We start from the raw sequence: 25,034 nt of genomic DNA, 5'->3' as shown, positions 1-25,034 counted from the left end.
AGCCAGGGTTCTGTTTAACCAAGGTTATTTAAGGAAGGAAGTGTGGCTGGGTGGATGCCCGACCTAAGAGGCAGACCCGAGAGGCACCATGTGCGAGGAAAGGGCTGGCCCAAGGGGACTGGGGGAGTGGGAGAGTGGCAGGGAGGCAGAAGGAGACCCTCTGGGACTCGCTGTGAGAGCTGCCTTTCTTCTTCCTGGACAGAATGCCCCCTGACCATGAGTGCCCAGCTGGAGTTCTGTGCCGAGGTGATCAAGGCCCTGAAGAACGGCGGCGCCCACTTGGACTTCCGAACCCGCGAGGGGATGACGGCGCTGCACAAGGCCGTCCGATGCCGGAACCACACTGCCCTGAGGGTGAGTTGCTCTTCGGCTCAGGTCCGTTTCTCCTGGGCAGGGCACAGGGAGCCTTTCTTGCTGCTCCGCTCTGCTCAGCCTGGCCCTGGTCCTCTGGAGTCCTCACCAGGCCCTCCTTGCCCGGGGCTGGGATTGCAGGAGCTGTGGATGTTGCAGGGGGAGAGCCGGGCAACACCACAGAGGCAAAACATCTGAAGGAGCCCCCTGCCAACTCAGAAATTGTATTCCAATTTTGTGGGGTGTTTATGCCCGTCTCACTCCATTCGACTTGGACACTGGGGGCACCTTTGCCAACTCCCAAATGTGATTCAAAGGCATTGGCTGCAGCTCCCGAAAGCTTCTGCCTCGGAATACAATTTGTGAGTGGGCAGAGATGCCAGCAGAGCCCTCCTTGGTCATCGAGACACGTATCAGCATGCAAAAGAAAACGGATCGCCCGGCTGCTCCTTCAGGGGAAGTGTATGATCACGCGGATGGGCCTGGATGATGGAATGCTCTGGAGAGCTGGAGGTTGGTGGCTAAATGCGATAAGAGTGGCCGGTGATGGATGTAATGCAGGCGTGATAATAAATGGAAGCCGGGTGAATGGAGCAACATGGAGCAGGCTCTGTGATTATCCCCGTGGTTGTAGAATGTATTTACGGACACATCTATAAGGAATGCAAGTGGTGACATTAGAGGTACGTTGGCTGGGGATGGGAATGTGTTTATCCAGAGGGAGGGAGGGAGAGTCGTGAGTTATGGGCTGATAATCTGAATGATTTGCGGTGAATGCCATGAGTTTCAAGGGAGTGTAGAGGTCATCTAGTCCAACCCCCTGCTCAGGGTGGATCCACTAGAGTACCGCTGACAGGTGGCCATCCCACCTCTGTTAGAAGACCTCTAGCAAAGAGGAATTCAGTACTTCATGAGGCAGCCTGTTCCACTGGCTGACAGCTCATATTATAGTCAGAAAATGCCTCCTGATGTCTAGCCATAACATTCATCCTTGTAATTTCAACCCACTGGATCTGGTCCTGTCCTCTGGGGTAATCAGGAATAAGTCCATTCCCTCTTCTGTGAGACAGCCCTCTAGGTATATGGCGAGTGCTACCCTATCTCCCCCCAGCTGCCTCTTCTGTAAGCTAAACATACGGAGATCCTTTAACTGTCCCTTGTGGGGCTTCCAGACCCTCGCCCTCTTCATAACCATCCTCCGCACTTGCTCCAGTTTGTTGTTTTTGAACTATGTTGTCCAGAACTGGACACGGTATTCCAAGTGGATTCCATGATCTGGACTATACACCTCTTAATGCACTCCAAGATAATTTTTGCCATTTTAGCTGCTGCCTCACGCTGCTGGCTCATGGTTGATAAGGATACCCGGATCCTTTTCACATGTACCACTTCCAAGCCAAGGCATCTCCATTCTATACTTTGCTTTCCATTTTTAGATAGATTGTATAAGGCCATGAGGAATATGTATCTGAAAATGAATGCAGTGAAGACCAGAGTGGTTGTGTTTGCAATGAAGTTTTGCAAGTTTTATACAAATGGTGAAAAGCAAGAGCAATGAATAGGTATACCTGGTACAATGCTTACTAAAGATGGGGAAATAGAAGGAGAAATCACCAGAATTTCGTTCCTGCCAGTACAGGTAAAAATATAGCGTAGAGTACATGGTTTGTTGAGAGGTATAAATGTTATTTTAAAAAAGCAAAACCGGCCATGTATAACGGCATACTTCTGCCTGCTTTGTTATGTGGAAGAGAGAGCTGGGTACGTCAGGACAAACGTTGGCTGTGGTTGGTGGGGTACTGCAAGAAAAACGAATGGGTGCTGAAGGAATGTGGGGTTGAGTGGATGGATGACGGGCCCTCGAGTCTGTTTTGACTCTTAGCGGCCACGGGGGTAGTTTGTCTCCTGAGAATCAGTTCCCACCCTGGTTCTCCAGGTCTTCCAGCAGTGCCCCCCTCGCCACTGAAATGGCATGGGTAGAGTGCCAAAGTGTAGAAAGGACATTGTGATGCTTGCATTACACTGAGGGAATGAATGAAGATCAAACTGCAAAACAAAAATATGAAGGCAGAATGAATAGGTAGAGGAGAAGGAGAGGCACCGAAAAGGGTGGTTAAGTGGAGCTGATGAGATCCTGAAGAAGCAAGAGGTGACAAGTCTGAAGAGCGAATGGCCATTTGTGAAGTGCAGGATGGGGGCAGTGGAAGAAAGACGGCCTGCAAGGATGGAAACGTACAGAGGGGGATACCGAGCGGAGCAGGTATAAACCAGAGGCACCTTTTCTCCTTCGTTTTCGTTTTCGCTTCTCATCCCATGCCTTTAACTTCTGTGGCTTATCCAAAGGACAGGGGGTGGGACAGAATTGCTTAGCACCACCTCAAGCCCCCTTGGCGTGGAATGAGGCTGATGTTCGTCTGGGCTTCTGTTTGCAAAACACATTTCATTTGAATTTTCCAGCGTCAAAAGATCTCATTTCATGCTTCAAACATTCTCCATGTCCAGGATATAATTCAAGCACAAATCTCTTCTGGGCGGCCAGTTTCAAACTCAAAGCAAGGTTCTCAGGCTGGGTTGTGAGTCTGTCTGGCCTCTTCTGGGCCCAGAGAGGCAGCTGAGCCCAGGGTGAGTAGGGGTCCCTCACTGTGGCAGGACCCCTCTTTCCTGCTCCTCCTTGGGTGGCCCCCCTGAGACCCTGCTCCTTCCGGGCCTCTCGGATCTCAGTTCCCATTCCTCAGAGATGGGTGCAATCAAGCTGCTGAGGACTCTGGGCCAAGTCCTGTTGAGAAATGGGTGGCTTTTCCTTGGAAAAGAGAAGTTTCTAGAGAGGCAGGAAAGCAGCCTGCCAGCAGTTGGAGAGACGGAGTAGAGGGCAGGGCTGAAATGTCATCCAGAGCTTGACACAGTCGAGAAGCCGTTTTTAGAAAAAAAAAACAGGGCCTTCAGGGGGTGAAGGGTTCTGCTCATGGAGATATTTTATCAGAGCCTGTACAGTCATCTCACGAATTGTCAGGAGTTGGGAGGAGATGGGCGGTGACAAATTCAATCGATCAATCAATGTGCGTATGTATGTTCTGGGCGGACTCTGTATGGCAGAGCTGGATGGGGGTGGCTTCGATAGACCCTCTGAATCTTGGGTGCCTGCGTGGGTCTGACTTTCCTCTATTAGCCCTCCCAAATAAACAGATCATTTAGCCTGACAGCTGAATACATACTGAAGGAAGCTGGCTGAGAAGAAGATGAGTGTGGTTTTAAAATTGGAGGAAGAAACATCAATAATCTGCACTATGCTGATGACACAACCCTCGTAGCCAAAAATGCAAAGGATCTGCAAGCCCTAGTAATAAAAGTTAAGGAGCGAAGTGAAAAAATGGGCCTAAAATTAAATATAAAGAAGATCAAATGAATGACAACCGGTAGAACCACCAGCCTTAGAATTGGCAATGAAGGTTTTGAAGTGGTGGAGAGCTCCTGCCTTTTAGGATCGGCCATCAGCAGTAAAGGAACCAGCAGTCAAGAAATAAGCTGCAGGCTAGCACTGGGTAGAGCAGCCAGGAAGGCCTTGGAAAAGCGATCCAGATGCCGTGATGTGTCCACGCCTGCAAAGATCAGAATCGTGCACGCCTCGGTATTCCCTGTGACGCTTTATGGAAGTGAAGGTTGGACTCTGAAGGAGGATAGGAAGAGCATTGACTCTTTTGAACTTTGGGGTTGGAGAAGACTCCTGAGAATACCACGGACAGCCGAGAAAACAAACCGACGGGTCATTGGACAAGTCAACCCAGAGTTCTCCCTCAAGGCACAGATGACCAGGCTGAAATGATCCTACTTTGGACACATTACGCAAAGACCCAGCTCTCTGGATGCCGGGAAAGGTGGAAGGAAAGAGAAGAGGACGACGACCAGCAGCATGGGGGATGGATATGATTACACAGGTGATGGGGCACTGTTGGAAGACCTGAAGGACCAGGTTGGGAACAGATCTTCCTGAAGAAGTTCAATCAACGGGATAGCTAAAAGTCAACACCAACTTGATGAAACATACGTAACTAATGTGCCAATCTTTTTAACAGTATTTGTTTGTTTGTCATGGTAGTTTTGGAAATGAGATTTGGGAACACAATGTCAGTTGCGTTTAGCCTTATTTTGTTTAGCATTGTTCTGAATCAAACTTCAGAAACGGACAACCATCTGCTGGGAAAGCTTTAATAAGCATTAAGCAGGAGGGCCCCTTTTGGCTGAAGGGTTTGATGGATGTTGCGGAACTGATTAAATTATATTTTAAAGAACACCTTTTCAGAGTGCCCTACTTCGTTGCCGTGTGTGTGCGTGTGTGTGTGTGTGAGTTTAAGACAAACACATCTTGGGCAGCGGCAGAGAAGTACCTCTGGGAGGGTTCTGGCCTGGTCTGCAGTGGGCACCTCAGTCCCTGGTCAGCAGAGCCACCTTTGGGAGCGCAGCCTCCTCCTGCCTTCGGGGCCTTGTGCCTGCTGTCCTGTTGGGCCAAGAGGCTGGACCCTGCTGATGCCCCCGCCCGCCTGTGACTCTGTTTGCACAGACGCTGTTAGACCTGGGTGCCTCCACGGATTACAAGGACAGCCGTGGATTAACCCCTCTGTACCACAGTGCCATGGTAGGAGGAGACCCGTACTGCTGTGAGTTACTCTTGCACGACTACGCCAAGGTGGGTTGCATCGATGAGAACGGCTGGCAAGAAATCCACCAGGTGAGCTGGGCAGCAAGGCCCTTGGATGCCAGCGTTGGGCGCGGAGTCTTAGCTCAGGGAAAGGAAGATGCCGAGGGGAAAATGCTTCTGGCCCTTTCGCTGCCTGGCAGCTGTGCCTCTCCAAAAGAGGGTCTGGGGGGAAGCCCAGGGCCAAAACCCCACTCCTCTTGGCAGAGAAGAGGCGCAACCAGGAAGCCGGTGCTCCTGCCCTGCGGCCCCCCTGCCAGGCAAGACTTCTAGGGCAAACGTGGGGTGGGGGAGGCTTTAAAGCAATTTTGGGATTCGGTTCCCCCACCTTGTCCTGCCTCGGAATTCTATTACGGAGTTATTGCAGACCCCAAAGATAAACCATTCAGAATTAGGAGGACTTTAGGGCCTGATCCAGCAGGCCTTGGTGTGGCAGCCTGGCTGGCCCCAGAGAGTGGACAGTGGGCACCGTGGCATTTGAAGCCTGCCCCCTCTGGACAGCCCTGCTTGGGGAAGCCCCCCTGGAGTGCAGGGGGTGGCAGGCCCAGAAGCGGGCTCTGAATGCACACCTTTCCTTTCTCCTTCCGAGCAGGCCTGCCGCTACGGACACGTTCAGCATCTGGAGCACCTCCTGTTCTACGGGGCTGACATGACTGCGCAGAATGCCTCCGGAAACACTGCCCTCCATGTCTGCGCACTCTACAACCAGGTGAAGCCCCCCACACACACACACACCTGCTGCTCCCCACCCCCCAGGCCTTGGGCCTTGCCCCACGGAAGCACTCAAGCACCATCCAGGCAGACCTCGGCAGCAAGGGCCCGGGTGTGGAAGGACCCTGTGGTCGGGAGGGCCCTTGGGTGGCTCAGCCTCCTGGGGTTCCTCTCCAGGGCCTGCGGGGCCCCTCTGAAGAGTCTCACCTGGTGCTGGTTGAGGGTTTCCTCCCCCCACAAAAAGGGGCATACTGGTAATCCTCAACTTATGACCAAAATAGGGACTGGAAAATTTGTCGTTAAGCAGTGCAGTCGTTAAGCGAGGCAACACTTGACAGCACCCGATTTTACAACCTTTTTTGCCACAGTCTTTAAGTGAATCATGTGGTTCCCCATTGACTTTGCTTGTTGGAAGTCAGCTGGGAAGGTCACAAATGGCGATCACGTGACCCCAGGACACTGCAACCATTGTAAATACATGCCAGTTGCCAAGCACGTGACCGCAGGGACACTGTGATGGTCGTAAGTGCGTGGACCGGTCGGAAGTCACTTTTTCCAGTGCCATCGTAACTTTGAACAGTTGCTAAACCAATGGTCGTAAATCAAGGACTATCTGTAGCTAACCTCAGTCGGGCAGGAATTCCAACACCCTACCATGGTCAGTGCTGCAAATGGAGGCTCTGGAGCCTCCCTTCCTTTTCTTTTTCTTTCCCTTTTTTCCTTCCTGGAATTAACTACCACGTTCAGTTGAGTTCTCAACACTGCTCTGACGCAGGCGGACTTTGTGAAGGGGGGGCGTGTGCCCCGTGGGGAGAGGGTGGTCAAATGCCCACCCCAGGTCCTGCAGCACCAGGGGTGCCCTTTTGTGTCTCCAGACCCTGAAAGGCATGGAGGGAGTTCCAGAGTTCTGCCAGGGGGAACCAGACTTAGCTCAGGACTAGCCTGGGTTGGCTTTCTTGCCGGAATCCAGGAATTTGGACCTCAAAGCCTGAGCCCCATGCCCTGCTCTGGACTGGGAATGGAAAGTGGGCTCAGGAGGTCCTCCCAGAGACTGAAGAGGAGCTGGCCACACAAAGACCCTGCCCTGCCCTCTTGGGGTCACAGAGCACGGGGCTGGCACTGTACCCCAGCACAGGCTCTCACCCCTTTCTCCTGGCAACCAAAAGGGGCAGGATACAGTAATGGGGGCTTTGAAAAAGGCATGGTCTCCCCAGCCCACCATTGGCTTACCTAGAAATGGGTTTGGCCAAGCCAAGGAGATCCTCCCTGCTACAATGCAGAGTATCTGCTTCTTGTTCCTGCACCATCAGAGATAGCAGTTGAGCAGGCAGGGGCTCACTCCAATTCCCCATGGCCAGCGGAGCCCAGATGCAGCTCTGCCATCCTTGAGAAAAGATGCCCAGCTGGCAGGGGAAGAGCTCCTTCACAGGAGACCTGCTTGAGCAAGATGGACTTCCAGCCAGAGTTGGTCAAGGGCAAGCCAGGTGGCCACCAAGCCCCCCATGGGCAGGGAGAGGGCTGGCGTCCTTCAGATGGGTCTGCTGCAGTTCCCGGGCTCTCCCTCTGCCATGGGCAGTGCTGGGAGCTTCAGCCCCCCACATCTGGTTGGGGCACCAGTTCCACTGGACCTCTCCTCCAGACTGGGCCAGAGATGCCCACTCATTCCCCCCCCCTTGCCCAGCCAGAAGGAGCACTCACACTGCCCCCTTGTCTCTGCCAGGAGAGCTGCGCCCGGGTTCTCCTCTTCCGGGGAGCCAGCAAGGAGATACGGAACTACAACAGCCAGACAGCGTTTCAGGTAGGAGCGCCAAGCTGGCTCTGGGACCAGGACCCCCGGGGAGCCTCCTCTCTCTCCTAGGAAGGGGTGACAGAGAGACTCCGCAGGGCAGGGAGGAGATGTTGCTCTGGCACTGGAGCCCCCTTCTGCCCAGTCCTGTGCCCAGGCCAGGCCACCATGGAGGAGGGAAGGGCAGGGGCTGCTCACAGCTGGGGGTCCCGCCCCTTTCAAGATGCCATGCTCCCTGGAAGCCCCAGGTCCTCCTGTCCTACCCCACAGCCAGTCCAGGACCCCCAGCCTGTGGCACCCTGGGGGCAAAGGGAAACAGACTCCATGGGTCCTCCTCATTGCCCACTCCCCCTGCTGGGCTGCAGCAGCTCCCTGGGCACCCTGGGCCAACCCGCCTGGGAGAAAAATCCTCCCTCGCAGCAGCAGCCGGGAGTTGCCGGGAATCCCTTGTCCCTCCCTTGGAAGACCAGCCAGGCAGAGGCTGCCTCCCTCCTTTGGACCTTGCCAGGGCTCCTTCCTTCATCTTGCTTTTCACGAGCATGTTCTGCCCCCACCCCCGATGAAACCAACTGTGGTCCAGGAACCCCCTTGAGAGACCCCAGACCCACTGTGCTTTGGCTGCCATGCACTCATTGCCCTGGCAGAGTGCAGGTTTGCCAGAAGGCCCAGACTGGCCAGGGCCCTGCACGGTCCTCTCCTTCTGCAGCACCAGTTGCCTGGCAGGATTTGCACCAGCAGCCATGACTGCTGGGAGGAGCCCGGCATGGACCTTAAGAGGACTCTCTCCACCTGCCAGGTTCAGGTCAGGGCCCAGCCCTAGAGGGGTGAACTCTAGGGAGCCTCTGCAACAGCCTGCCCTTTGGAGCACCTCTGAGCATGTAAAGACTGCCTCCTGCCCTCTGCCGCAATCACCGCTTGCAGACTAACTGACTGGCCCCCAAATTAGTTCTAGAACTTGGTGCAAACGAACTTCACCCCCAGCTGCAGAATCAATGGTGCTGCCTAATGCCTGCAGAGGTGGTCCATTTGGAGTGAGCAGACACCCACTTCCTTTGTCTAGAAATAGACTTTGGCCCAGAGATTCAAAACCCCCCATCTTTCAACCCCCTCAATATTTTATTCATGTATTGGTGTGCAGGTGTGAAGTCCCCAGGGCAGACAGGGTTGATCAGACTTTCCGGAAGTGGGATTTGATGCTGCAGTAAACAGGGCCATCCGCTCACCCACTGCCCCCACACTTTACACCCCCGGGTCAGTGTGCATCAGGAGCAGAGAGCAAAGTGCTCCGTCAGAGCAGAATCCAGCTGGTCTCAGACCGGGGAGCGAGACTTGCCCCAGGAAGGCAACCAGGGCCATTTGGGGTCAGGAATATGCTGCTCCTGACCAAGCCAGGCAGGACCGTGCACTTCCAGAGCCAAGGGCCTCTGGATCCTGTGGGGGGGCTTCATCACGGCCCCTTGAAGCCCTGTGGCTGGCACAAACACCTCCCCCGCTTCTGGATTCATTTGTCGCTGCCAATGTGAGACGGGCCGCATCACGATTTTCCATTCCAAGAGCGCATTTCACGCCAGTCCGTACCCATTACACACTTCAAGTCAGGCTGCGGCGTCTTGGATCCGTTACGGTCCTGATGTGTTGCGGGTGATGTTCAGCACCTGCCAGGGTCCCATCTCCTCTGCACGAGGGACCTCTGGGCACCAGAGAGAAAGTGGAGTCGGACGGGGCGTATTTCCTTGCCGCCTTGGGGGCCTGGGGAGGAGGTCACACTAGGAGGGGGCACCCCAGCCAGCACCGAACCATCCCCACGGTTTGGGCCCCCCAGTTGCCCCTTCTCACCTGCTGCTCTGCTCTAACCATCTGCTAGCCTTCGCCACCATGGGGCACCGCCACTGGCTGCGTTGGCTGGGGGGGTTGGGGTTGTGGTTGACACCTCCGGGAGATGTGCACAGATGCACAAAAGGCATGAATTGCCCAGCTTCCGCTCACTTGTATGGTGGGCGGCTGACACCCGATTCTGCCTCTTCTGAGACCCCATTCTCAGTCTGAAGTGGAGGGCCACAGAGGAATAAAAATACAAGGGTGGATGCAGGGAAACGTGAGTCGTAATGTCCTCGGGAAGGGAGCTGAAGGGAGAGTTCGTGCGTCAGCGTCTCTCCCTCTTTCTCCCCCAGCGAGTCTGCGACCCTCTTCTCCTGACCCCACAGGGCCCACTGCCCCTCCCAGAGGCATCTCTCCCGGTCTTCTCCAAGGCCTGGCAACGTTCCGCTCCTCCAGGGGTCCCGTCTGGCTGCAGAAAACCGCCTCTGGGCTTGACAGCTCGGGACAGATGTCTACTCCTGTCTCCCCATAGGAAGTTGAAGTTAATGGCCTACTTTGCAGGGCTGTTGTGAGGTGGAGCGGTAGGCAAAGAGCGCCGGCCTTCGTGGCCAGCAGCCGTCCTGCTCACTCCGGGGTCTTTGCTTGCAGGTGGCCATCATTGCGGGGAACTTTGAACTGGCCGAAATCATCAAAACCCACAAGGAGTCCGACGTTGGTGAGTGTGACCTTTGGCTTTCGTGTGACTGAGAGGCAGGTGGGCACGGCCATGGAGCCCTGCCAAGAAGGGGGGCAGGAAGACAGGGTGCCCCTCCCAGGAGCCTCAGGCGGGGCAGGGGGCTCGCAGGGGGAGGGGAGGGGAGGGAACAGGCACGTCCAGGCTTCAGAGCTGATGAAGCAGCGGGGTCCCTCGAGCGGCCGCCTCCTTTCGCCCGCCACTGAGTCCGGCGCTGGCCGGGCCTTTGGGAGCCGTGACCTGCTTCTCCCGGCTTCTTGGGATCGATCTCCTGCTTTTCTTGAGTCCCCCCACCCCGCCCCACCCCGTCAGCGGCAGAAGCCCAGGCAGAAGCCCAGTGGCCATTCCGGATGTCTCACTTGCCCTCTTTTCCTTGCGGGATCTTAACAGCTGGTGCTGCTGCCGAGTGGCTTTTAAAAGACATTTAAATTTTAAAAGACATTTAAAGGCCTCCAAAACCTGAACAGGAGGAGGCGGTGGCAGCGGAGGCGTCCCTTGGCAGGCCTTTAACCCCTTAACCATTCCTTCCATGCAAGCCACCCAACCCAGGCCGCGCTGTCAGCAGGGCCAGGCTGCGGGGGGCAGGGGGAGGTGCCAGTGCAGAAGCAAAGGGGTGGGGACGGGGACAGAGGAGAGGTGTCCCCAGCAAGAAGGAAAGAAGGACAGCGGACAAGATGGGGCAGGTGATCTGGGGGCAGCTGCGGAGGAGGACAAGTGTCTGGAAGTGCAGGATCGCTGGCTCCTTCCCACGACCCTCCTGGACCCTCCTTGCAGAGCCGGCAGATCAAGGCAGGCGAGGCGGACCTCCGGGCAGCAGGCAAGGCAGGCTCCACGTTGAGGAGGGGGGGGGGAGGGGAGGGGGCTGTTCCCCGTTCTGGCGTGGGAACCGTAGTAGAGCAATGCACTGGCCCAATGGCTGGTTTGTGCCACAGAAACTAGCCAATGTTTAAGACGAACAACTTTGGGGCATTGTGCAAAGGCAGCTCCTTGGCTGATCAATGGCGGGGGGGGGGGTGAACTTTGTCAGAAGGTCAGCAGGATCTTCATCCTGAGGAAGAGGAGGAAAAGCAGTGCTGTAAGCTGGAGCACGGGCTCTCTGGATTTGTTAAAAATATACCACCAATACAACCTGAATTTGGGTCTCGTGTTGTTCTCATTTCTGCGAAGAATATTTCCATGGGAAGCAGTTGTAGGAATTCTTTGAAAAGGCCAGCAGGATAGCAGATTTTAGAGAGCCAGTTTTTAAAAGCCCACAGAATGGACTTCTGAGTGATGGCGCTGCACGCTCCGTGGGTCCAGCTGCCCCCTTCTGAATTTTGGGTCCACGAGGACCACAAGGAGGAAGAGGGCAGCAAAGGGAAAGCAACGCAAAGTAAATAATCAAAGGATCATGGAACGGAAGGGACCACGGAGATCGCCTAGCGCGGCCCCTGGCTGCACGCAGAGGCCATCTGGATCTGGCATCCTGCCCATGCGCCTTTCCTGAGTCTGCAGTGATTTTGCCCGGTGGGGCCATTCAATTGTTATTCCCTCCACCCCTTTTTGCCCTGAGGGAAATTCTTCAAAAGGGTTTCTGGGACAGAAGGTGGGAGTGCCGGGCAGCATGTTTTGGATAAAACCCTTTCTCAAAGGGAGCCCAACAGCCAGAGAAACCAATCAAGGAAGAAAATCTTGCAGTCGCTTCTGGGTAATACAGTTAATTAAACTGTAACTAATCATACAATTACATACAACCATGTGGGGACATCAGTATAATTGGTTCCTATCAAGATTACCAGTGCATCTGAAATCAATGATGATCACTAAAGAAAACAAGAACCCAGGGCTGTGAGATGGTTTAAAATATTAGGAAGGAGAATGAGTTAGAATTAGAATTAGAAACGAAGTAAGAAAGTTATCCACAGATCAGGTAGGACGGATGGATTGTCTAGATCCATTTCAGTCTGGATTCAGGCCAGGTAGTGCCCCAAAGAGCTGACTTGCTGACTTACTTATTTAGATTGTTTATATGCCTGCCCATGACTCTGGACAGCTAACATTAATTAAAACCATAAAAATAAAAGTCAAATAAAAATAACCTCAACATTAATACAATGCAGCCAAGATTCTTCAGAAACATCCTTCAATTCTACAACTATATAACCGGGATCACCTTACATCCCGGCCCAATGCCTGAGGGAATATTGTTATTTGAAAAGCTTTTTGGAAGGCCACCGCCAACATTAACTGCTCTTCTGGATGACCTGTGCTAAGTCCGAGATGGGTAAATTCAGCCCTCCAGGTCCCACTTGCCTTTGATACCATCCATCATGGCCTCTGCAGGTTGGAGGGGGGGCACTAATTTGGCAGTAATTCTTCTCCTTCCTCCTGGGAGTGTCACTCAGGGGTGGTGGTGATGATGGGAAACAGATTGATCTCTAAAGGCCTCCATTGTGGGCTGATATTCTCTTCCCCCTCCTTTTAACGTCTCCACACAGCCCCTGAAAAAGGATAGCCTTCAGCACAAGGTCAGGCATCATCAGTAGGTGGGTGATGCCAGCCATACTTCTTGACCCTGGGCCAAACAAGAGATGCTGTTGAGGTGCCATCCCAGCTGGGATGAGAAGGAATCATCCTAGCTCAGTCCCAGAAAGATGGAGTAGCTGGTTCCATATGCCAGCTGAGGCCAGTGATACTCCATCTTTGGTTCTGGATGCAGTTGAGCTCCCTTGGATTCAGCTGGTTCCTCCTGGACTCACAGATCCTGCTCGAGAAGTAGGTGGCAGCTGTGGCTAGGAGGGCCTTTGCACAACTCTATCTGTTGTGCCAGGAGTGTCCACTTTTGGATCAGGAGGTCCGGGTCACAGTCCCTCGCCCCTTGATCACCCTCAGTTGAACTGTTGCAGCAAATTCTCCATGGACGTGCATCGCCCAGAAGCCACAGCTGGTCCAAAATGCAGCAGCTCATGTGATTAAGAATGCCTCTCTTTGCCCAGATACCATCACTCCTCCTTGGCTTCAGGTGCAGTTTGAGGTGTTGGTTGTCTCATTTAAAACCTACCTGGCCCAAGATCTGGGTATCTTCTCCCAGCTGTCTTTGCCTGTCCAATAGGATTTTCTAGGGAGGGCACCCTTCAAGTCCCATCCAGGGCCGCAGCCAGGGCCTGTGTCACCCGGGGCAAACATGGATTCCACGCCCATTTTGGCGCCCCCCAGCGCTCATTTTGGTGCCCCCCAGCGCGGCCCCGCTTGCCCCCCTCCCCAGTTGCGGCCCTGGTCCCATCCTTGAAGGAATGTTATCCTCAGACCCCACAAGGAGGGGCCTTTTCTGTGGCTGCCCCTCTCCTTTGGAACTGCGCCCCAACTGAGTCAGACCAGCCCCCCCCCCCCCCAAGCTGCTAAGGAATTGAGGAATTGGTCGCTTCCCTCCCTGCAGCAGACAGAGGCTTTTATCGAGAGTGACACCATTCGGCGGGAGGGATGAGTAGTTAAGATTACTGTTTGCTTTGCCGCGTGTTGTTATAATTTATGGTTTTAATCTTTCTTGTTTCCCCTGTTGGGGTGTACGTGGCTTACATTCATCCACAATCGAAGCCGTCTATAAGCAAACAAGTAGATCAATGCTGTTCAATGCCAAGGGAAATATGGTGGTTTGAAACGTAGACAGAGTAAATAGTATTTGCGGGATTTTCTGAGTTGGAAGGGATTTAAAAGGCAAGGTTAAACAGCTCGGCAAAGGCGGGGTCTGTTAGTCGGGAAAGGCGAGGCGCTCGGTTTTGCCCGTTGGAGTGACCAGTTTTCAGCTGCTGTGGTTTCCCTCAGTTGCCCGAGCCCCTTGTTCTCTTCAGAGGGGACGCCAGAGCCATCGCCAGGGGGAGGGCGGTGGGGATGTGTGTGCAAGGCAATGACAAACGCAACACAAGCTCTGCCTCTTTTGTGTGCACGTTGTGGCAGCGGCGCAATGCTTCCTTCATCGTTTTGGGGGAAGCTTCACGTCCTGCAGTAAACTGAGGGCCCGTCAGATGTTGCTGAACTACAGTGCCCAGCAGCCTCTGCCAGTATGGCGCAGGGTGCTGGGAGCACGGATTCCACACGGAATATTTCTGTCTTGAGCAATAGCAGGGGAATGGCCCGGGAGGAGGAGGGAAACAGGTTTGGGGGAGGGCGTGTTGTGCAGAAATGGCAAAATTAGAACTAAGGTAATGGCAGCTGGACGCATTTAAAAACAGAACGGATATTTTCTGCACGTTCACAGCACGGCTGCAATCTGAAACACGCTTCTCCTTGGACGTCCTCCTCTGCTTCTTTAGATCTGAACTGGTGGGTCTCGGTGTCCAGGTCTCTGGCATAAAGGGGCCCGTGCAGTGGAACCCACTGCCGGTGGACTCTCGCCTATCCTTTCTCTGCCAGTTTTCATGATCACCCTCCCGCCCAGCGTCCCTGCAGGTAGACTGCGGCGACCCGTTTGGGGTTCGAACAAGCAGGGCCTGGCAATGGGAAGCAACTATGCTGGCTGGGGAATGCTGGGAGTTGAAGTCCACCCTTCTTAAAGCCGCCAAGGTCGAGAGACGCTGTCCTGGGAGGGTGCCGGGCTGCTTCCCTGGGGGGACAGAGCCCCTGCTTCTGGTAACCTCCGCCCCCGAGCTCCGCTTTCTGCCCTCCGGTGCGCCCAGGAGCGGAGAACTCTTCTTTTTCTGCCTGGAATCGGACGTGGCTGCTGGACGCCTCCCTCATTCTAAGGACCTGTTTTAGAATGGGCATTTCCCGCTTGGTTCTGACCTTGGTGCAACTGGTGTTAAAACCCTTGCCGGAGAGATGTACACCCCTCTTCCACACCGGAGATCCCCGGCAGCCTTCTCGCCGAGCGCGGTCAAAGGGCGCTGGAGTTCACCGGCCAGTCGCGAAGTGCACCGGAGCGCCTCCGCGTCTTGCCCCCCTAACGGTCACGCCGTCTCTCTTTCTTCCCTCCCGCCGGCCCCGCTCTTTTGCAGTGCCTTTTAGAGAAACCCCGAGCTACACCAAGAGGAGACGGATCGTCGGGGCGGCCGGCCTCTCCTCCCCGCGCCTGCTGCAGCGCTCGGCCAGCGACAACAACCTGAAGTCCGAGAGCCGCCCGCTCTCCTCGCCGGTGCCCTCGCTCCGCGGCCTGCCCCCGCAGCTGCTGGCCCAGATGCGGGAGGCGGCCGTCGGGGCGGGGGAGGGCAGCCTCGTGAGCGCGGGCGGCCCCCGGAGCGCCCACAGCCGCTCCCCGTCGCTGCAGCGCGTGCGGGAGGAGAGGGAGGCCGACGCCCCCACCCTGCGGAGGAGCAGCCGCGCCAAGGCCAGGTGAGCGCCGCCCGCGGCCGGGGTCGGGGGTCGGGCGAGGGACGGCTCTTCTGGCCGGGCTCCTGCCTGGCAGCCCCGACGGGGGCCCGGGGTGAAGCCTCGGCGGGGCGGGGCGGGGCGGGGCGGCTCCGGCTGCCCGGGACCCCCAGAAGGGGCTCCCAGGGACCCCCAGAAGGGGCTCCCAGGGACCCCCAGAAGGGGCTCCCAGGGACCCGGGAGTCTCCCTCGCGCCGCCGCCTCTGAGAAATGCGCGCTTGTGCGTCGTGCGCGGGTGCCCCTTCCCTCCCGGGGCTGGGGGTCCTCCTCTGGCCCGCTCGGTTTTGCGTCTCTTATTTATTTATTAAATTTATAGAGCCACCCACCTCACAGAGGGGCTGCGGTTGCCCCTCGCCGGCCTGGCACCTTAACTTACGGGGAAGGGCAGGCCCTTTCAGCCAGTCGGCTCCCCCTCTTTTTGCCCGGGTCTGAGGGGAGGGCCGTGCCCGGCCTCCGGGGCCGTGCCGCTCCGAGCAGCGGCGCCGCCAGGAGTCCGGAGGGCGCCCGCGGGGTGGCTGGGCTCAAGCGCGGGAGTCGCTTCCGTGGTGGATTGGCGGTGCGAGGCTTTGATCCCGGTGAGGCGACTAAAACTCTTTGGTCATTTGCCAGGGGAGGGGGCCAGCCTCCGCGGCCGCCTCGCCTGCGTGCCTGGCTCTGTGGCGTTGCTTTCTGTGTGGAAGGAGGCTGGGGGACCTGCGTGAGCCGTGCGGAGCCGGCTTAGGGAGACCTGGCCATTAACCGCCTCCTCCTAAACTTAGGTGGTGGAAGCTTCCTCACCAGTTTCCTGGCTGTTCTCCTTCTCCTCAGACATCAGTCCATCTACGGGTGGGTTGCTTATTGGCTGAAGATAGCTAGAGGCTATAGTTAACCTTGGTTTGCACTTGACAGAAGCCACAAGCCACCAATCTGGGCATCTTCCGCAACCAGAAGTTCAAGGTTCTGGGAATCCTACCAAGTCCCTTAACCTGGAGTTCTGGGGTGCAGGAGGGAGCAAGGTGGACCCCAGATCCATCCCAGTGGCAGGGCAGCCTGGCCTCCATGCCCAAGCTGAACCGCTGTTGGTTTGAGGGTGGACTCTGGAAGATGGATGGTGGTTTTCCCAGTGGCTCCAGGGGGGCCTGGTGTCTCCTCCCCGCTTCTAGGAAGAAGCACCCCATTTTCTGGAAAAGAAAGGTGGGAGGGGAAGCAGAGGCAAGGTAGTCACCCATTGCCATTTGGGTCTTGAAGCCCTCTGGATGAAAGTGCTGAGGATCTCAGCAAGCGGCCTCCTATATCTACCTGGGGCCTTGCCCATTTTGGTTGGGGCCCCCTCACCCATGGTGCCCTCAAGTCACACTGCTCTTTCTGGCAGAGCACGCATCCAGCTGCCTTTTCCATGTGTCTTCTCTCCTTCTCCTGAGATGTTTATCGTGTTCCTAGTTGATGCTCTTCAGATGTGTGGGATGCGACTCTCATCTCCTCCAGCCTGCATGGCCATTGGTCATGTGAATAGAGATGACTCCATTCACTTAGAGGGGGAGGCTGTATGAAAGTTTGCACTTGCAGGCGGTGTTCACACAAGCCGCCTTTTGCTTACCAAAGAAGGTTGCAGCTTACTGTAGCCCTGTTCCCTTCCTCCTCCGACGCACATACACATTTCACAGCAATTCTGGGAGGCATCACAAATGCTGCCAGTTGGCTGCCAAGAGGGCAGGGTGCTGGCATACAGCGTCATCGCTCCAACCAGCAGAACCAACTGACGGGTGCTCGTGCAAAGCTCCCTTGTCTGTCCCTCTGGGATGCATGGAGGGAAGTAGTTGAAAAGGCTGGGCACTGGGCTGGGGTGGTGGGGAGATCCTCTGCTTGCCTTGGCCTCTGAGCAGGAAACAGAACTCTTGATTTCGCATGTTCAGGACCGTCATTAGCCCAGGGGTGGTCTGAGTGGGAGCAAAGCAGGATGGCCTCCCCAGTTCTGGGATGCTGGAGACAACCCCCAGTGGAAACTCTCCAATGCAACGGCTTCCAAATATTTCAGGCCCTCAGAAACAAAGTGCTTTAAAGTCCCCAAGCAGAGCATTTCACCCATCCTGGAAGTACGGCCCTGAGTTATCAGGGCCCTGAGTTGTTGGTAATTTGAGGGTGAGACGTGGCCAAAGAACCCCTCGGCCGGTGTGATTTCCAGTGCACGCTGTCTGCTGGCAGCTCAGAAGCAAAATGGGCATATGCCCCCGGCAAGGATCCAGATGCTCCAGTTCATACCAACCTGCACAGAGGCTGGCGGGGGGGGGGGGGGACTGTGGGGCTGCTGCCTTGGCTGAGATAGTTGATTCCCGAGTCTGGGCTGCAGAGAGTCCATGCCGCATTTCTTTCTGTGTTTGTGGACACAGTGATTTCAACAAGGGGCCTCTGGCTGTAATGATGGTGGTGGTTCCCCTCCATGCAAGAAAAACATTTTAAAAAAAATACAGGTTCCTGCCTTAGGCTGAGAGAAGGAAGGGGAAGAAAATGAAAAGGGTGCTGGGCTGGCTGAGTGAAAAGCACCAAACAGATGTTCCGTTGCAGGAATCGGCTTCTCCCAGCTTCTGGACCCGTGCCTGCCTCTCTTCCTTGGGGGTGCCCAGCCCACCTGTCTCCCTCTTCTCTTGGCACTTCATTGATCCCACCTCTTCACTGGGGCCCTCCCGTCTTCCCTTCTTCCCACCCCCCAGCCCCCTTATTCTTCTCCCCTTCCCACCACTGCCCTGCCACTTGGCCAGCACGCCAAGGAGGTCCACTGCCCCTAACAGACCAGAGGGTCCGCCAGGGCCACGCTGCAGAGGGCCATGAGAGGGGAGCCGGTGTTACGCTCCCGGTTGTAGTGATCTTTAGAAAAGGTGAAAGTGAGGGTTTGGCTGGAAACAGATCACAATGGCTCCATCTGCAGGGATCAGGTGGGAGCCAATATCAGGCCAACGAGGTTCTCTTGGGTCTGCGTTGGGAAGAGTCTTGACAAGTTTGGGTGGCGGCTGCTGTGACTAAATCCAACTCTTTGATTATGTTGTCCCCCAATGGAAACTCGGCTGCCGCCATCCCCTGCGGGCCAAGAGGGAGACTGTTCTTGCATCTTCAATGTTTGGGAACCTTCCCCCTTCAGAGATCCCTCCGCCTTCATTGGCAGAGGGTGGGGAAGGAGCCATAATGAATGGGTTTGAGGCAATGCCTCCGTGGAGCAAATAAGCAAGCAGCCATCGGCATTCTCTTCTAAACCTTCTCCAAGCACAGTGCAATCACACCTGGGCCAGGGCTGCCTCTAGAAGGAGCGGTTGTTTCTTACCTAACCCTGGTTAAGTTTGTTGGCTGTTCTTGTTCAAAGGAGCCTGGAACCTCCACTTTCTGGGAGGAATAAAGCACACAATATCTTCAGGAGGACATCTTGCCCACCCTTGTTCTCCATTGGGAAGTTGTGGGGGAGAAGAATTGCCAGAAGGGCAGGATCAGCTGGGTCAGAGGTCAGTTTGATTGGGCTCTCCATGCTGCCCAGGTGATCTCCTCTACCTTTCTGCTTGCCAGGGCCAGAGACCATGCTGCTCTTCACTGGGGTCCCTCAGCCTGCTCTCAAGAACACCACTTGCCCACTAAGGACCCACTCATTCTCAGAACAAGACCCCTCTGGGCACAGCTGCTCTGTGGAAGCAGCTTATTCCAGTGGCTTGTAATGGTCTTCAGTGTCTCCTGCTAAACAGATTTTCTGCAGTTGTTCCTTCTTCGGGTATGGGCTATCTCAGTCCAGCATGGGATTCACGCGCATTTACGCTTTATGGAATGCAGGTATCCCAGTTCATCAAACCGAGAAACCAGATGTCAGACCCTCCTCTGTCTAGGCAGTAAACTGTTAATCCAAGGAAAAAGAATACAGATATTCTTCACTTAACAATCTTTTGTTTAGTGACAGTTTGGACTTATAACAGTGTTGAAAAAAAGTCTTATGACCAGTTTTCACACTTCTGACCATTGCAGCGTCCCTGTGATCCCACATGATCAAGATTTCGGTGCTTGGCGACCGGTTCGCATTTATGGCCATCACAGCATCCTGTGGTCATGTGATTGCCATTTTTGACTTTCCTGGTCGGCTTCTGACAAGCAAAATAAATGGGAAACTGCGTGATTCGCTTAATGACCACTGCAAAAAAGGTTGTAAAATTGGGTTGGATTCGCTTAATGACCACTTCGCTTAGCAACTGAAATTCCGGTCTCAGTTGTGGTTCTCAAGTGAGGACTACCTGTATAAGAGTTCTGATTCATAGAAGGAAAGTTAAAATCACCATGCAAGAATTCCAGCCAGTGCCTTTTTCAGAGGAGACACTTACAGAGGGGCAGTTTAGTGCAGCAGCATTTTTGTCCATTTCCTCCTGCTTTTTCTCTTAGAAGGATGGAGGCTTGCCCGTTTTGCAAAGCAGGACAGTTTGCATCTGTTCCATTCTGATCATAGTCCTTCCAATCAGGATGAGAAGAACTCCTCAACCCAGAAAGCATCACTGTGGTTGCTCAGGGAAGCCAAGCGTGCGTGCCGTCATGGAAGGCCACCTCTGAACACCTCATCAAGTAGATCTTGGATTTCTGAGATATTCCAAGTCCTGTGTAAATGAAGTTCCCCAAAGTCCTGGAGCGCTCCTTGGGTTCGGAGCCACGCTGCCTAGGAGCAGCCTACCCACCTGCTTTCCTTTCTCTCTCTTGTTCTTCTGGGGATCTAGAGGGGGTTGCCAAGGCCAGTGCTTCAAGAAATGCAACTCTGAGACTGAAGCGTGCTGGGCGCTCTGGGTTAACTGCCTGGCTGAGGTGCTCATGGTGAATCATGATGTGGAGTGTCCTCTTTTCCCTGTGCAGGATCCTTAGGAAAAACATGATCTGAAAACGGGGCCTTTTGTTTGACCTCTGACCAAGAGAAGATAGAAGACCAGAAATAGCAGTAGCAGGAAAAGCAGAGAAAGGTGCATGGTGAAGTGAAAGGCGTTGCTTAAGCCAGAATCCAGCCCAGTCAGGTCCCATTTTGGAAGGAGTGGTGGCCTGTCCACCAGAAGGCTACAAGTAGCCTCTCTGTGGGCTTGGAGTGGAAATATCCTCATTTTGGTCCTAGAAGCAACCTTGAAGGCTTCGGTTGAGGAGTGTCTGAGTATACTTGCACCCTCCTCCGTCTGGGAGTACTCTCTTCTTGCAGGGAGCAAGAGGGCAGCAAGAGGATTCCCGTGCCTCCGTCCCACCATGCATAATGGGTGTGAGAGGGCCTCAAGGGCTTGCCAGGGAGAGCAGTTCAAGCTAACCGCGGTCCTTTGCACAGACGTCCATCCCCATTACACCATCCCTTTGTTGTTTTGCTGCTTCAGTCCTCCGACTCAAAGTGGCTGTAATGTTTTGCAAGCAGCAGAAAGAAGTAAGAAATAACAAGCTAAGGAAATTAAAGGCATGACATCAGAAAAGGAAAAGGAAGCATCACTAACACGGGTTGACACAAGCACCACCCATTATTCATGCTCTCCACCAACGACTCTCTTACGGCCTTTCTTGGGCCACATCAGCAGGTCCCCAGGAAGAGAGAGCAACCGGTGGGGCTTCTCCCCTTTCGGGTGGGAGGTTAGTGGGGGCTGTGTGTGAGGGGGGAGACAGGTAGCCCCTGGCATGTCCAGATGTGGATGGGGCAGGCAGAGGAGCCTCCGGGCTTTGGAGAGGCGCTTCCTCCTGTTGTGTGAATGCGGATGGGCTTCACGAGGCAAAGCAGTGTGGGATTCTTCAGGGGCCCACTGGTCTCTGGCACGGAGGGAGCCTCGTTCGTCCCTCGGGAGCAGGTTGTGCCAGTGATGCTGCTGGTCTCCCCAAAGATTGCACGAGCCGGCCGGCCGGTTGGCAGACGGGGCGAGCTGAGCCGAGGGCACCCACTTGCAGATGAGAATGGGCCCTGCCCCCCCACCCATCGCCACCCTGTGAGCTTTCCTCAGGCTGAAAAGATTGCATTGTAAACTTTAATCTTTTCTCCTCAGGCTCCCTGCAGCATTAAAATATTTTCACAGGGGCTGATATTCCAAAACACTATTTTTCACTTCAGGTAGGAATTACCGCATCACAAATTACATTCAGGCTGTGCAATGGAGAGCATTGGGCCTGCGACAGGAGTCTTCCATTCCTCCTCCTCTTGCTGCAACAGCAGCCGTGAAGAAGAAGAGCAGGAACCGGGGGTGGCTGGAGCTCCAGCCCGGGTTGGCCTGGAAAGAGGGCGTGGGCCTCTCTGCCCCATCTCTGCCCAGATGCCTCTTTGGGATCCCTCTTTGTTCCAGCCCTCCCCTTACATCGTAGGAGGCAAGAAGGTTCCACGGCTCATCTGGGATTCAGCCTCAACGAGCAGCATTAATGCATCTGAAGTCAGTTTATCCTGCCTTCCGTCCCTCCCCTTCAAAATTCTCCTGTGAGGAGTTTAGTGGTGAATATGCCACATTGTCAGGCTGCGCAGCTGTCAAGCAAATATTGAACACTCAGTGGCCAAAAATAGGGGGGGGGGAGGAGAAGAAACAGGAATGATCAGGAAGACTTCGTGCTAATTTCACCCACTGAAGGAGGACACCCCCCATTATCCTAAACTAGCGAAGGAGGCCATGCCATCTGAGGGGGCTAGGAATTGGGATCTGAATCATCTTTACGTGCGGGGCCCAGAATTGGATAGAGAACCTCAGCTGGGGTCTGACCAAAGCAAAATAGTGTGGTACAGTTACTTCCTATGATTTGGAAATTACACTTTTATTGATGCAGCCTAAAATGGCATTTGGCCTCTTTTTTTTATTTCTTTTTTTTTTTTAGCCATTTCAAAAATTCAGTTTGCAATCAAAATCTTTGCTTCAGGTATATCCCAAGCTTGGTGCACCCATCCCATGCATTTGATTTTTGTTTCTTTAAAGTAAAGAACTTTACCCTTATTAAATACCAGTCTCCAATCTGCTGAGCACTCTAAGAATATGACTTCTGAGCCACCTACGTATGAATCCATTTATCTGTCATGTCATCCAGCCCACCCTTAACTAACGGGCTAAGCAGCACATCATGGGATACTATGACAAATACTTTGCTGAAAAGATGTTTTGTGTCTACGACATTCCCACAATCTATTAAGGAAGTTGCCCAGCCAAAAGATCAGTCGGGAAAGATTTCTTCTTGACAAATCCATGCTGATTTCAGGTTCTGACTGCCTTGTTTTGAAGAGGCTTATAGGCCAATTTCTTTATGATCTGCTCTCAACACCTGCCCAGGTATTTACAGCATGTTGGACGGATCTGTGATTTGCTGGATCTTCCTTTCCCCCTTTTTGACAATAGCAACAACATTTGTTCACCTCCAGTCCTCTGGCACTTCATCAATTCTGCAGCCATGCGCAAAGATAGTACAAACGGGTCCATCCAAACCATCAGTTGGTTCCTTCAGGACCCGAGGATGGCATTTGTCTGATCCAGGAAATTCAAACTCATTAAAAGGGAAGAGGCATCCCCTAAACTTCTTTCTGTTAGTCTCAAGCTTCCATCCTTCTCTTTCCAGTTTCCTGGTGGAACCCAAGGGTGGGTGGTGGTGGTTTTGGTAGAAGACCGAACCAGATAGGAATGTGATGGCTCTGTTAGCATTTGCTGCGGCCACTGGTGGCTGGCATACGGGTCCATTTCCTTCTCTTGACCTTTGAATGTATCTAATGAAGCCCCCTTTGTTATTCTTAGCAGCCTTTGCCAATCTCAACTCGTTCCGAGCTTTTGCCTTCCTGATGCCCCCGCTACAGTTCTGGGCTACCTGTCTGTACTCTTCCTTGGGGAACCCCTCTCCTTCCGCTTCCTGCCTGGGACTTTTCCGTTTTCAGAACTTCACTAAGCATTTGTTCTGCAGCCACCTTGTCCCCCTCAACTGTGCTTTTAGTATCTCCTTCTCTAGGACTCTCACCACCTTGAGCTCTTTTTCCTATTGGCTTCTCCTGCCATAGAATCCTACTTATGGCTGCTTTGAGATTATTAAATCCACTTTACCAAGTCCAAAATAAGTGTTCCGTAATGCTGAGTTTGGGTTTCTGTTAAAACCAAGTCCTGGATTGGTTCCTTTCCCCCACAGATCCTGCTTCTTCTACCTCTTCAGCTAAGTCTTTCCTGTTGATTACAGGTAGTCCTCACTTAACAGCCACAATTGGGACTGGAATTTCAGTTGCTAAGCAAAGGAGTCATTAAGCGAATCCAACCTGATTATACGACCTTTTTTGCGGCAGGTGTTAAGTGAAATACTGTGCGAATTAAGCGAACCATGCAGTTCCCCATTCATTTTGTTTGCCAGAAGCCAACCAGAAAGGTCAAAAATGGCAATCACGTGGCCATGGGATGCTTCAACGGTCATAAACGTGAACTGGTTGCCAAGCACAGTGACATTGCGACAGTGGTAAGTGTGAGTTCCAGTCATAAGTTGTTTTTTTCAGCACTGTTGTAAGTTCGAACTGTCACTGAACGAATGATGGTTAAGCGAGGACTGCCTGTAGCATCAAGTCAAGAGTGGTTGACCCCTCTGTGCCTGTCTCCGTCCTCTGAAGGAGAAAGTCACCAGCAAGGCAAGTCAAATTTTCTGGAGGGACCAAGTGTGTTGAGTCTCTCAACAGGTGTCTGGCTTATTAAAGTCTCCCATCCCTTTAGGTCTGCTTCAGGGAGGCATCACCCTCCTCTTCCCTTGCCTGGAGGAACAGCATGAGACACCAGCCACAGCTCTGCTTTTCCCATCCCTCTGCTTCCTTACTCTGTCCCGGGTGCTCTTCAGCCCTGCGAAGTTCATTCCTTTGGACAGCTGAGCAGAAATGGGTATTTTTATCATGCACTGCAACTCCTCCTCCCTTCCAATCTCTTCTGTTCCTTTCAGCCAAAGAGTGTCCTTCAGGAGTCTTCCCACCACGCTTCTGCTATGCCCGTTAAGCCGTATTTGTCATTCTGTGCTTAGGCCTCCAGCTCCTCTTACTTATTTCTTGTCCTCAGAGCAGTAGCACACAGAGAGATCCTTTGCGTTCCGATAAAGGCAGGTACCGCGGCAAGGCTGGCGGAGGAGTTCTCAAGAGCTTCCCACTTCCTTTTGGAGCAGTGCTTTCAAAAGCTGCCCACCTTTCTCTGAGCTTGTGCAGCTTCTGCTTCTGGCCTCTGCTGCCCAGTTGTGCTGCTCCCCGTGATGGAGAAGGACGTTGGGGACAAGGCCGTGTGATTAATGGACGTCCTTCTCTTTGGTCGTTTGTCCCCACAGATGACTGGGCCGCCAGAGGCACCTCTGTGGTGTCTCAGAAAACAGTGAGTGGAACTCATTGTGCTCGATTGGTGCCCCACGCTCAAACTTGCTATCCCCTATGGGACCCCTTGGGGATCACAGCCTCCTGATTCCCCTGAGCTGAGAACAAATGCCGTGCTGGTCTCCCAGAGAGTGAGCGTTGTGTCGTGAGAATCTGGGAGGAGGGAGGTTTTCAAGTCTCTTGGTTACCTGCCTCCTCCAGTGGCGAGGTGTGAAACTTGGCACTAATTGGCTCTAATTAGCCATGGGCTGCATTCTCCATATCAGTACAAGGAGGGGTCAGAGATGGAAGTCTTCCAGAAGAACAGGCTGTGAAAATT

The 25,034-nt window shown here is 54.0% G+C and overlaps 1 protein-coding gene across 2 annotated transcripts in view; it reads left to right on the top strand.

Annotated features, from left to right (window-relative positions):
- SHANK3 (SH3 and multiple ankyrin repeat domains 3) overlaps nt 1-25,034 on the top strand; it is a 262,450-nt gene that overhangs the window by 81,250 nt on the left and 156,166 nt on the right. For both annotated transcript variants that reach the window (XM_063309491.1, XM_063309492.1), the window contains exons 5-10: nt 203-354; nt 4,907-5,074; nt 5,634-5,750; nt 7,473-7,550; nt 10,005-10,071; nt 15,060-15,393. In XM_063309491.1, coding sequence (XP_063165561.1) covers nt 203-354; nt 4,907-5,074; nt 5,634-5,750; nt 7,473-7,550; nt 10,005-10,071; nt 15,060-15,393 — 916 coding nt within the window. The remainder of the gene's footprint in view (nt 1-202; nt 355-4,906; nt 5,075-5,633; nt 5,751-7,472; nt 7,551-10,004; nt 10,072-15,059; nt 15,394-25,034) is intronic.

Source organism: Candoia aspera, chromosome 7 (genome assembly GCF_035149785.1).
Source record: "Candoia aspera isolate rCanAsp1 chromosome 7, rCanAsp1.hap2, whole genome shotgun sequence".
NCBI lineage: Eukaryota > Metazoa > Chordata > Lepidosauria > Squamata > Boidae > Candoia > Candoia aspera.
This window is presented reverse-complemented; position numbering and strand designations above follow the sequence as displayed.